At 47.4% G+C, this 13,750-nt stretch overlaps 1 protein-coding gene across 1 annotated transcript in view; it reads left to right on the top strand.

Moving 5' to 3' along the window:
- The window catches only part of LOC138753016 (uncharacterized), a 129,072-nt gene that overhangs the window by 36,378 nt on the left and 78,944 nt on the right, over positions 1–13,750 (top strand). Inside the window, exons 6-9 of the mRNA XM_069915610.1 lie at positions 4,044–4,070; positions 6,046–6,072; positions 6,783–6,803; positions 8,205–8,225. Coding sequence (XP_069771711.1) covers positions 4,044–4,070; positions 6,046–6,072; positions 6,783–6,803; positions 8,205–8,225 — 96 coding nt within the window. The remainder of the gene's footprint in view (positions 1–4,043; positions 4,071–6,045; positions 6,073–6,782; positions 6,804–8,204; positions 8,226–13,750) is intronic.

Genomic DNA, 13,750 nt, shown 5'->3' with positions numbered 1-13,750 from the left:
TAAAAAGCACAGTATAGGAGGTATGGTATTAAGGTGAATAGAAAATGGGTTGATGGACAGGAAGCAAAGTGTAGGTATAAATGGGAATTTATTGGAATGGCAGCCAGTGACAAGTGGTACTGCAGGGCTCCGTGCTGGGGCCACAGTTGTTTATGATATATATCAACGACTTAGATGTGGGAATAGATAGCAATATCTCAAAATTTGCAGACGACACGAAGTTGGCTGGCAGGGTTGGCTGGGTGGAGGATGCTAGGAGGGTGCAGAGTGATTTGGACAAATTAGGTGAGTGGGCCATGATGTGGCAGATGCAATATCATGCGGATAAATGCGAGGTTCTCCACTTTGGAGGTAAGAACAGGAAGGAGGACTATTATCTAAATGGGATCTGTTTTGGAAAAGGGGTGCTGCTGTGCATCAGTCGTTGAAAGTGGGCTTGCAGGTGCAGCAGGCGGTGAGGAAGGCGAATGGTATGTTGGCATTCATAGCAATAGGATACGAGTCCAGGAGTACAGAGATCCTGCTACAGCTGTACAGGGCCCTGGTGAGACCACATCTAGAGTACTGCATGCAATTTTGATCTCCTTATCTGAGGAAGGACATCCTCGCCATGGAGGGGGTGCAGAGAAAGTTCACTAGACTGATACCAGGGATGGAAGGACTTGCAGATGAAGAAAGGTTGGAGAGACTAGGCTTGTATTCTCTGGAATTTAGAAGACAGTTCTGGTCGCCTAATTATAGGAAGGATATAAACAGAGTGGAGAGAGTGCAGAGAAGGTTTACCAGAATGTTACCTGGGTTTAAGCATCTAGAGTATAGGGAGAGATTGGACAGATTAGGTCTTTATTCTTTGGAGCGTAGAAGGTTGAGAGGGGATTTGATAGAAGTATTTAAGATTATGAAAGGGATAGACAGAGTGGATGTGGATAGACTATTTCCGTTAAGAGGAGGAAAGATTAAAACAAGAGGACATGAGTTAAGAATTAAGGGGCAGAGGTTTAGAGGTAACATGAGGGGGAACTTCTTTACTCAGAGAGTGGTAGCCGTGTGGAATGAGCTTCCGGGAGAAATAGTGGCGGTGGAGTCAATTGTATTATTTAAGAAAAGGTTGGACAGGTATATGGATGAGAAGAAGATGGAGGGTTATGGGCATTGTGCAGGGAGGTGGAACTAGAGAGGGGTGTTTGGTTCGGTGCGGACTAGAAGGGCCTAATGGCCTGTTTCTGTGCTGTAAATTGTTGTTATGTTATCTTATAGAAACATATAAAATTAGACAGACTAGACACAGGTAGGTTGTTTCCAATGCTGGGAAAAACCAGAACCAGGGGGTCACAGTTTAAGGATAAGGGGTAAGTCTTTTAGGACTGAGATGTGGAAACATTTCTTCTCTCAGAGGGTAGTGGATCTGTGGAATTCTTTGCCGCAGGAAGTAGTTGAGGCTGTTTCCTTATCAATATTTAAGAGTAGGTTAGATTTGGCCCTTGTGGCTAAGAGGATCAGGGGGTATATGGAGAAGGCAGGAACCGGGTACTGATCAGCTATGATCATATTGAATGGTGGGGTAGGCTTGAAGGGCCAAATGGCCTCCTCTTGCACCTATTTTCTATGTGACCAAAACTGCCCACAACACTCCAAATTTGTCCTCACCAATGTCTTATTACCATAACATCCCAAATCCTGTACTCAATACTTTGATTTAAGAAGGTCAATACAGGCACTCCTCAACTTGCAACCTATGCAACTTACATCCATCCTTACATACGATCGAAACACTTTTAAAAATAAAGAAAAAAATTTTAAAATTTTAACATGTTTTACATTGTATTTGACAAACTATAACAAGGATACAGGGCATGTAAGAGCCAAAACGTGTATACTTACCTTGTTAGTTGGTGTCTTGGGGTCCATGGGCTGGGCGCGGCCATCTTGATTCCTGTGCACACGCACGAGCCTTCAGTCGGTGCATGCGTGGTGGGTTCGTGTATTGTAGTTCAGTTGGCACATGCGCAGGAGTTAAGGGCGCAAATTCAATATTGTTAGGGTGCTTATCTCTCACGCATGCACCAACTGAACTCCAGTATGTGAACCCTCTGTGCATGTGCTGACCAAAGGCCTGCACACGGGCACCGGAATCAAGATGGCCACACCCAGCTTAGGGATCCCGGGACACCGACTAACACGGTAAGCATGGTCCAGAATGTGAAAGGATTCGCCATGATTGATCGACAAATTTAGGAAGCTTTACGTTATCGTCAAATCAACGATGAAAAAAAATAATTGATTTAAAAAGTTTGCTTTAAGATTTCGGCACTCCACGCGCACAGGCAAAATTCTGAATCGAGTTCATTTCAAGATACTTTAGTCCCAATTATGGTTCTAAGTCAGGGAGTATGCCAAAAGCTCTCTTTACAACCCTACCTACCTGTGATGCCACTTTCAGGGAATTGTGCATCTGTATTCCCAGATCCCTCTGTTCTACCACACTCCTCACTGCCCTACTCTTTAAATTGTATGTCCTTTCAAAGTGCCACACCTCACGTGTCTGTATTAGTTTGACATGGTTAGCGTAATGTAGTTACAGTGCCAGCGACCCGGGTTTGAATCCACTGCTGTCTGTGAGGAGTTTGTACGTTCTCCCCATGTCTGCGTGGGTTTTCCCTGGGGCCTCCGATTTACTCCCACCCTTCGAAATGTACCGAGGCTGTAGATTAATTGGGTGTAAATTGGGCGGCACGGACTCGTGGGCCGAAATGGCCTGTTACTGCGCTACATCTCATAACAGCCCATAACAGGTCCTACCGGTCCGTGAGCCTGTGCTGCACAAGTGAACCTCCAGCCTGTACATTTTTGAGGGTGGGAGGAAACCGGAGCCCCCAGGGAAAATCCATGCAGACATATGGGGAGAATGTACAAACTCCTTACAGTGGTGGATTCAAACTTGGGTCGCTGGCCCTGTAACTGCAGTAACTGCTAGGCCAACCATGCCACCCTTTTTTAAAAAAAAAATTAGATTACATTTGTCATTTTGCTGCCCTTTTTTTCCCCCACAGCAGGTCTAGATCCCATTCCAAGCTTTGAAAGCCCTCCCCGTTGTCTACAGTGTCATCTGTAAACATCAATGGGAGAATGTGTGCATGTGGTCAGTTTAAGCTGGGTATTATCTACTTTTCGAATGCTTCGCATACCAGTTCAGAATCAGAATTTATCGTCATGAAATTCAATGTTTTTCAGCAGGCATCATATTATAAATCATCTTACAGCGTTACTCTTAAAAAAAAGAGCATGAAAAGTCAGGCAGTGTCTTTGGTTCATTGGTTATTCAGGGATCTGATGGCGAAGGGCTCGTCTTCAGGCTCCTGGATGGTAGCAAAGTGAAGAGGGCCTGGCCTTTGGGGGGGGGGGTCTCTGAGGATAGAGGCCGCTTTTTTAAGACACCGCCTCATGTCGACGTCTTCGATGGAGTGAAGTCCGGTGCCTGTGATGCGATACGCCAAGTTAACAACCCTCTGGAGTTTATTCTTGTCCTGAGAGTTGGCGGCTCCATTACCAGGCAGTGATGCCACCCCTCCACGGTCCCCCTGTAGAATTTTACAAGAGTCTTCAGTGGCATACTGAATCTCCTCAGAAACCTCACAAAGACAGCTGGATTGAAGGTGGTGTGGGTGGGAGGTGGGGAGAGGAGGGGTTCTGAACTTACCCAGCTTTAATCCACTAAGGTAGGTAGTGTCAGAGACGGAGCGGGGCTGTACTACACGTCCCACCTCTTTTGTTTCACGAAGCTGGCTTGCTATGCTCACCGACCCAGCTTTTCTTCTGCCCTTGCTTCTGGAAGCAAGCCGGCTTCCAGAGATGGGTCGTGTTTACAGCAATAACGACGGGGCTTTGAAGGCTGGGTATTGTTGGCCCAGTCCCTGAGCGATAGAGTAGTGCACTACCGTGGCAGTACCCGTCTTGCGGCCAAGTAACAAACCCGGTGTTGAGAATCGTGTCAATGTGTTCAGTGAAAGTGCTGCATCTGATCAAAACTGTCTGTTCTCTTCCAGAACTGTTTAAACGCCCGACAATCAATGGTAAAGTTCATCATTTTTCCTGTTATCATGTAACGAAACAGAAAATGTGATACTACACGAAATTTATTCTAGTCTACTCTAAGGCAGACAAAGATTGGTTATCCACAAAAATTGCCTTGCATTTTAGAGAAACAGAGGAGAGTTGCCCAGAGTCACAGAGTGTCTGTGGATTCACCTTCAGCACTCCCACAACCTTCCGTCTGAGCCATTAGCAAACCCGAGCTCCAGATGCGAACCTCTGACACTGATTAGTAGGCCTCCAGCGCCCTCTTGCATTCCCAGTTCTGATACCTGGTATCCCCTCAGCCAATCTCGATCCAGTCTCCAGCAGACTGCAGCCTGGTGTGACTCCCTTGACCGGAGTCACCAGCAGCCCGCGTCCTGTGCGTTCTTCAGCCTCAGAGCCCACCGCTGGTCCGCCGTCGTGGTCTCTGTCCCATGGGCCATCTTCTCTGCTTCTCCTTCTCAAACAGGGGAGGAGGAGTGGTCTCACCGTTTTCTGCGCCAGTCCTCGTAGAGGACGCTGATGAGCACAGGCGCCACCATCTTGGTCCTAGGCCCCACAATCATGGGGTTGTAAAATAAACCACTGTCGGCTCCTTTTACAGAGCATATGCCTGTGCGCAGCTGATGGCAGGAAAGGCTGGGCAGTTGGACCCTCCAGGGGAGGGCTGAGACTTCACTCCCTTGGTGGGTCCATGGCAGTGCTGTAATTTCAGCAACTCTGCCGTTGTTTTCTTCATCACCACCCCTAGCAATGTATTCCAGGCACCCACAACTCTCTATGGGGTGGGGGGGGGGATGAAAACAACTTAGCCCTGATGTCTCCCCTAAACTTTCCTCCTTTCACTTTGTACAGATGCCTTCTAGCATTTGCTCCTACCCTGGGAAAAAGGTTCTATGCCTCTCAGAATCTTGTAGTTCTCTCATCCTTTTTAACTTCAGAGAGAAAATTTCTGACTCTACTAACCTCATAAGGCTTATTTTCCAATCCAGGTAATGTCCTGGTAAATCTCCTCTGCACCCTCTCCATAGCTTCCACATCCTTCCTATAATAAGGTGACCAGAGCTGTCCAAGTGTCGACTGTCCAGAGATTGGTAGAGTTGCAACATGACCTCTCTGCTCTTGAATCCAATCCCCTGACTTATTGAAGCCCAGCATCCCATAGGCCTTCTTATCAACCTACGTGGTAACTTTGAGTGATCTGGACCCCAAGGTCCCTCTGTTCTTCCATACTGTTAACCATTAGCCTTCAAGGTTGACCTTCCAAAATGCATCACCTCATACTTGTCTGGATTGAACTCCATCTGCCACTTTTCTGCCCAACTCTCTGTCAATATGCTTTTGCAATCCTCAAAACTATTTGGAACCTTTTTTGCACTCTATTTGGACATGTTCTAAAGTTAGAACTTTTTGGACAGATTTAGAAAAGTTTTTAGAACAGATTTTTGGGATTGTTATTCCATAAAATCCAGATTTATTTTTGTTTGGGAATATAGAAGGAACAAACCTGAATTAAAACTATAATTTTATCAAGTGAAATTTATCAAAATAGCTTTAGCGGTGACAAGGAAGTGTATTGCAGTGACTTGGAAATCAGATGTACACTTGGGTATGGAAAGATGGCACTCGGAAATTCAAAGTTGTATCCCTTTGGAGAAACTTACATACAATTTGAGAAATAAATATTAAACTTTTGTACAAATTTTGAGTCCGTATATGCAAAGTTTAAGGATCCTTGCTTGGGGTGGCAGGTGCTTGGATGGCCAGACAGCCGGGGCCAAAAGTTACGGGAGTAGTCAACGTTTACACGGGTCATTTGGAAAATGCATGATTTTTGCGGCCAAGAAGTTGAGGGGGGAGGGGATTGACTATTTACAGTAAAAATCACTCCTTGACCTGCTGAGTTTTTCTAATATTTTGGAGGAACTTGTTAAAAAGGGCGTGTGTTTGACCCTTTTCCTTTCATTTCAGAACACGAGATGTTAATGAACGCAATAGGTAAGTGAGTTTGATTTTACCCACATCTTACCTCGTGCCAATGGTCCTGAGAATGTGGTCAAAAAATGTGGTCTCTGTAATTTTTGTTGATTATCCACATGTAAAATACGGGGTTTCCTAACATTGAGGTATGAATGACCTACTGGGCTGCTGGGGAACTTCCATCACCAGTCTAGCCTGCTTCCATGTGAGAGTTGAAACCAAAAATTGCCTAACCCCACTGTCACCTTGTATTCCGTCTGGGCACCCTCCAACCAGATGGCATTAGCATCGATCTCTCTGGTTTTCGTTAGCCGCTCCCCCCCCCCATTAATCCCTCTCGCTCTAAAGAGAAAAACCCTTGCTCTGTCAACCTTGCTTCATAGGACATGTTCTCCAATCCAAGCAGCATCCTGTTGAATCTCCTCTGCACCCTCTCCAAAGCATCCACATCCTTCCTGTAATGAGACGACCAGAACTGAACACATCATATGATCTCACCAGAGTGTTATCAAGCTGCAAAATAACCTCACGACTCTTGAACTCAGTCCCCTGAACAATGGAAGGTCCACACACCATTACCCTTCTTCTTAACCAACCCCCTATCAACTTGCACAGCAACCTTGAGGGATCTGTGGACCTGTACCCCATAGTGATAAAAATTCTGTCTTTACTTCACCTTCAAGTTCAACCTTCCAAAATGCTCATTTTGCCTTTTCTTTTTATTTCAGATAAACTGGAGACTCTCATCGGTAGGTTCTGCTGAAGAAAAGGCTGGATTAGGCACGAGCCCACAGTATCTGGAGAGACATTTTCCTTTTGCTGGGTTTGACTCCCTCTCTGAGCTCAACATTGGAGCGTAACGTGGGCCACCCACAGCAGCTGAGGTCGGACAAGACCACAAGTGCCAGTCAATGGCTGGAACCCCTCTGACTGGGGTTCCAGAGGACCCCGGCCGCCCCCTTGTCCGCACACCTTAAGCTACTGAGGTGTCTGATGGAACCTCTCGTCCGCAAACAGCAGTCACTCGATGATCCTTCTCGTGGCTGGAATTGTGGAAGAGGCATCGGTGACCGTGGGGCAGAGCTTAGAATTCCCAACCCACCCAAAAATCCCCACCCTGGGGCAGAGTCTGAGACCCCTCAGTCCATTGCCCTCCCATGAGCTGAACCCTGGGTCCCCAGTTCGATAATAAAAATAATTTCCTACAGTGGGTGGCATTGTGAGGAGGACGTCATGAGAATGCAAAGTGATTTGGACAGGTTGAGTGAGTGGGCATATGCAGTTTAATGTGGCTAAATGTGAGGTTATCCACTTTGGTGGCAAGAACAGGAAGGCACCTTACTACCTGAATGGTGTCAAATTAGGAAAAGGGGAAGGACAACGAGATCTAGGTGTCTTTGTTTGTCAGTCACTGACTGTAAGCATGCAGGTAGAGTAGACGGTGAAGAAAACTAATGGCATGTGGCCTTCATAACAAGGAGAGGTGAGTATGGGAGCAAAGAGGTCCTTCTGCAGTTGTACAGAGCCCTGGTGAGACCACACCTGGAATATTGTGTGCAGTTTTGGTCTCTTAAGTTTGAGGAGGGACATTCTTGCTATTGAGGGAGTGCAGCATAAGTTCACAAGGTTAATTCCCGGGGTGGCGGGACTGTCATATGTTGAAAGATTGGAGTGACTGGGCTTGTGTGCACTGGAATTTAGAAGGATGAGAGGGTATCTGATTGAAACATATAAGATTATGAAGAGATTGGACATGCTAGAGACAGGAAACATGTTCCCAATGTTGGGGGAAGCCACCCTTAAAGAATAAGGGGTAGACCATTTAGAATGGAGTTAAGGAAACACATTTTCACCCAGCGGAACGCTCTGCCCCAGAAGGCAGTGGAGGCCAGTTCTCTGAATGCTTTCAACAGAGAATTAGATAGAGCTCTTAAAGATAGTGGAGTTGAGGGATAGGGGAGTTGAGGGATAGGGGAGAAGTACTGATTCTAGATGATCGGCCTTGATCAGAGTGAATGGTGGTACTGGCTGAAGGGCCAAATGGCCTACTCCTGCACCCATTGTCCATTACCTACCTAGTTCTAAACAGGATGGGGAACTTGGTGACTCCACTATCACAGAATAATTAACTTCTTTTTTTTTTGTTTCAGCAAATGCCCAGCATAATTTTGGTAAGTTGATCCCAACACTTCCCTGTCTCCTCTCTCTCTCTCTTTCTCTCTCTCTCTCTCTCTCTCTCTCTCTCTCTCTCTCTCTCTCTCTCTCTCTCTCTCTCTCTCCATGTCTCTTCTCGGTTCTGTGCTCCTGGTTTTTCCTCTGGTCGGAGGGGAGGCGGATATTTGGGATTTACGGCTGGACCATATTGGGGAGAGTGGGTGGGATGGAGGGCTCTTGACGGGATCCAGTAAGCCTCAACTGAGACTTTGAGCGGGGGGGGGTGCTATGGGTCAAATGCATTCTCGCAGAGGGAAGTTCGATTTTATGAGTAAATCATGAAAATCTGTAGGCACCACGGTTGGCACAAAATACTGGAGGAGCTCAGCAGGTCAGTGTCCTTTATGGGGCAAAGGTAAAGATACAGAACCGACATTTCGGGCTTGAGCCCTTCATCAAGGTATGAGAAAAGGTCAGCAGGCATCTTGATAAAAAGGTGGGGGTGGGTGGCAAAGGTAGGAGATGATAGATGGAGCATGAAGGGAGGGGAACAGCAGCAATGAGGGGGAGGAGGGATGGCTGGGAGGGTAAGGGGAAGGGCAGGGAGAACTGGAAAGAGAGAGGGGAAAGAAAAGGTGAGCAAGTTAGCAGAAAGCAGAGAAGTCTATGTTGTTCCATTTTATTATCATCTGACTGTACATATACAACCTGATGAAACAGCGTTCTCTCCATCAAAACAAAAATATTTCGGATGATTTACTCGGCTACAGGATACCTCAAAGCTTTGGTGTGTGGGTCATTCTTCTCCACGCCTGTGTAGCGCGAACGCAATAGAAGGTCAATTGGGTGGCACAGGTTTGTGGGCCGAAAGGGCCTGTTACCGTGCTGTATGTCTAAATTTTGAAAATAAATTTAAATTTAGCAATTCTACTGCCCAGCATCACAGGGGACTGCAGAGACTTGTGAATGTATCTCAAACCACCTGGCAAACCAATCATCCTTCCGTTAACTTCTGAAGTTTGCCATCATAGTAAAGGGCATATTTCATCCCAGTTTTTAAAAAAATTTAGACATACACCACAAGTCATGCCGCCCAATTTACACCCCATTAACCTACATCCCCGGTATGTTTTGAATGGTGTGGCAGACACATGTAACATACAAACTCCTTACAGACAGTGCGGGATTTAAACTCTGGTCCTGATCGCTGGCGCTGTAAAGGTGTGCGCCAACCTGTACGGCAACCTTGAGAGATCTGTGGATTTTGACCCTCAAGGTCCCTGTTTCTTCAGGCTGTTAAGTATCCGACCTTTAACCTTGTACTCAGAAGGTAAATCGTTCTGCAGACGTCTGAGAGAACGGTCACTTCGCTCAGCACCTCCGCTCTGTTTGCAACCGCAGCAACCTCCCAGTAGCCGACCACTTCGATTCTGAGTCACACTCCCGCACTCACATGTCTGCCCATGGCCTTGTGTACTGTCCCACCCTGACCACCTGCAGATTGGAGGAACAGCACCTTATTCTTCCGTCTGCCTTGTAAAATGGGGTTAACCGGGCAATTTGCATGGTTAGCACCCCACTCACAAGGCAGCTTGAAAGGATCTGACCCGGTCAGCGGGCTCCAAAATCAACCAAGTCAGAGGCCGTCTGAAAACCCAGTTAAACTTGCCTAGGTGGGTTGAAAACCAAAATGACTGACTAGGTTACTCCTGTGATGTCAGCACTTGCGCGCTGGCGTCACAGGGAAACCCCTGCTGAAGTGTCTGCCATGATTGGTGGTGGGGGGGTGGAAGAGGAATCACTGCCACAAGGGTGAGGGCCACAATTGGGGGAGGAGTGAGGTCGCAAACATGGGGGGTGGGAATAGGCCATTTCCACGATCGGCGGGGGCAGAGGGGACACCGAGATCGGTAGGGACAGAAGGGTTGGTTGCTGTGGGGGCAGAGGGGTTGGCTGCTACAGGGTGGGGAGGGAAGCGCAATTGATGGTGAGTGGTGGCCACTGATAGTTGATGAGGGGGGGCACAGAGGAGACTGACCACTGATTGTGTCACCTACCACATCATTGCAGGGGCGGGATCCCACTTAAATCACCGTGTTGGCGATTTACTGGGTCGATTCCCCCCTACTCCCCCCCCCCCCCCCCCCCGGGCTGGAAGCACCTTTAGTCCACTAATTAGGGACTACCCAGGTGCTGCAACATAAAACCACCTATTGACGACTGCCTTGCACAAAACCTGCATGCCTTTTCTTACTCCTTTTCCTATCTTTCCGGTTCCTCTATCCACCCAGTCAACCCTCCTCCCCCTTCATTGCTGCTGTCTGTCTTCTCCCTCATCATCTCCCCCCCACCCCCACTCTTCTGTTTGGATGTTTGCCAGCATTTTCTCATACTTTGATGAAGGGCTCCAGCCCGAAACGTCGGTTACGTCCCTTTATCTTCGCTACATAAATGACACTGTTTGACCTGCTGAGCTTTTCAAGCTCTTTGTGGGTTTTTAACCCTGCCCTCCGCCATCAAGTTTGACCTCACACTTATCCGGATTGAACTCCACCTGACACCTTTTCTGCCCAACTCTGCATCCTGTCTATATCCTTCTGTAACCTTTGACAACTTTCACCTCCTTCCACAACTTCCACCTTGTGTAACATAAATAGTTTAATTTTTTTATGTTTATTATGTGGTCAGTAGGAGAGTATTACGGAAGAAACCAAAACACATTGTGGGAAGAGGGCCCATAAACTTTGAGCAGAGTGCTCGGTAGGGGGGGAAGAGAGGGGGGTTGAAAGAGGTTGAGAATGGCTGCTGCTTTATAATACATTTTTATGGATTATTACACGACAATAAAAGGAACTTCGAACCAATATTTTTTAATTAACATTTATTTAAATTGGACGTACAGCGCGGTGACAGGCCTTTCTGGCCCACGAGCCTGTGCTGCCCAAATATCAATGAACCATATGTTTTGAACAAGGAGTTGGTTCATTTTTTCATTTTACTTAGTAGTGTCCTAGAGTAAAACCTTATTGGTTAGAGCAGGGCTCCCCAAACCTTTTAGACCATTGACCTCTTCAGGGACGATGTGGTCCCTCATCACCCCCCTCTCCCAGCATGGAATCCCGGCACTGGACAGTTGGGAGGTGGGGGACATTAGACTGAGGGAGGGAGCTGTGTCCAGTTTTAGGCTGGACAGACCTGCTTTTGAGCCCTCTGTCCAGTGCCATCTCGAGCCATATGTTAATTTGTCCTCTATTGTGGGGCGGTGTAGGCCCTACACCCCCAAATAGAGGCAAACATTAAGGGCCAGAGAGGGCACTTAACTGTTAAATGTGGCGTCCCGGGGTCCACAGGCCCTGCGCAGCCAGCTGGTGCAAGCGCAATGATGGAGAAATGCGACGGCGATGCTGTGTGCCAGCTGACGCATGTGGAATGAGGGGAGAGCGTGATGGCGGCGCACAAAGGTTCATGGCAGGTTAGCCTCCCCCTGCCAGAGGGTGGGGTGTGTGGTGGGAAGTGGTGAGGAGGCACAGTTTTAAACCGACCCCCCTGGATGGTTCCATCGGCCTCTGGGGGTTGATATTGATCACTTTGGAGATCGCTAAGTTAGAGGTTTAAAAAAAAATTGGAGAAAATATTAAAGGTAAAACTCCCACTAAATCCAGTGGCATTAAAATGACTAGTCTTAGATTAAAATTAACCATGTATCAAATTGAATTTTACATTTAGCTTTAGCTTTCGCTGTTTCTAGAAAGTGCATAGCCATTACTTGGAAATCAAATAAAGATTTAGGAATGGAGAAATGACTCTTGTATTCCACTTATAATTTACATAATAAATATAATTTCTTTTTGAAAATATGGAGCCTGTACTTACAATGTATTGGTTTGAAAATCTGACAGACTCTCTGAAAGCTCATCGCACTGGTAACCCTTCCCGCTGATATTATATAACCATTACAGCACGGAAAACAGGCCATCTCGGCCCTTCTAGTCTGCACTGATTTAAAGTTAAACTCCACTAGTCCCACCTACCTGACCCCTGTCCATAACCCTCCAATCCCCTCACATCCGTGCACTCATCCTTTCTTCTTTCTTTGGCTTGGCTTCGCGGACGAAGATTTATGAAGGGGTAATGTCCACGTCAGCTGCAGGCTCGTTTGTAGCTGACAAGTCCGATGCGGGACAGGCAGACACGGTGGCAGCGGTTGCAAGGGAAAATTGGATGGTTGGGGTTGGGTGTTGGGTTTTTCCTCCTTTGTCTTTTGACAGTGAGGTGGGCTCTGCGGTCTTCTTCAAAGGAGGTTGCTGCCCGCCGAACTGTGAGGCGCCAAGATGCACGGTTTGAGGCGATATCAGCCCACTGGCGATGGTCAATGTGGCAGGCACCAAGAGCTTTCTTTAGGCAGTCCTTGTACCCCTTTGGTACACCTCTGTCTCGGTGGCCAGTGGAGAGCTTGCCATATAACACGATCTTGGGAAGGCGATGGTCCTCCATTCTGGAGACGTGACCTACCCAGCGCAGTTTGATCTTCAGCAGCGTGGATTCGATGTCAGCCTCTGCCATCTCGAGTACTTTGATGTTGGAGATGAAGTCGCTCCAATGAATGTTGAGGATGGAGCGGAGACAACGCTGGTGGAAGCGTTCTAGGAGCCGTAGGTGATGCCGGTAGAGGACCCATGATTCAGAGCCGAACAGGAGTGTGGGTATGACAACGGCTCTGTATACGCTAATCTTTGTGAGCTTTTTCAGTTGGTTGTTTTTCCAGACTCTTGTGTAGTCTTCCAAAGGCGCTATTTGCCTTGGCGAGTCTGTTGTCTATCTCGTTGTCGATCCTTGCATCCGATGAAATGGTGCAGCCGAGATAGGTAAACTGGTTGACCGATTTGAGTTTTGTGTGCCCGATGGAGATGTGGGGGGGCTGGTAGTCATGGTAGGGAGCTGGCTGATGGAGGACCTCAGTTTTCTTCAGGCTGACTTCCAGGCCAAACATTTTGGCAGTTTCCGCAAAACAGAACGTCAAGCGCTGAAGAGCTGGCTCTGAATGGGCAACTAAAGCGGCATCGTCTGCAAAGAGTAGTTCACGGACAAGTTGCTCTTGTGTCTTGGTGTGAGCTTGCAGGCGCCTCAGATTGAAGAGACTGCCATCCGTGCGGTACCGGATGTAAACAGCGTCTTCATTGTTGAGGTCTTTCATGGCTTGGTTCAGCATCATGCTGAAGAAGATTGAAAAGAGGGTTGGTGCGAGAACGCAGCCTTGCTTCACGCCATTGTTAATGGAGAAGGGTTCAGAGAGCTCATTGCTGTATCTGACCCGACCTTGTTGGTTTTCGTGCATTTGGATAACCATGTTGAGGAACTTTGGGGGGCATCCGAGGCGCTCTAGTATTTGCCAAAGCCCTTTCCTACTCACAGTGTCGAAAGCTTTGGTGAGGTCAACAAAGGTGATGAAGAGTCCTTTGTTTTGTTCTCTGCACTTTTCTTGGAGCTGTCTGAGGGCAAAGACCATGTCAATAGTTCCTCTGTTTGCGCAAAAGCCGCACTG

The sequence above is a fragment of the Narcine bancroftii genome, chromosome 2 (assembly GCF_036971445.1).
Source record: "Narcine bancroftii isolate sNarBan1 chromosome 2, sNarBan1.hap1, whole genome shotgun sequence".
NCBI lineage: Eukaryota > Metazoa > Chordata > Chondrichthyes > Torpediniformes > Narcinidae > Narcine > Narcine bancroftii.
This window is presented reverse-complemented; position numbering and strand designations above follow the sequence as displayed.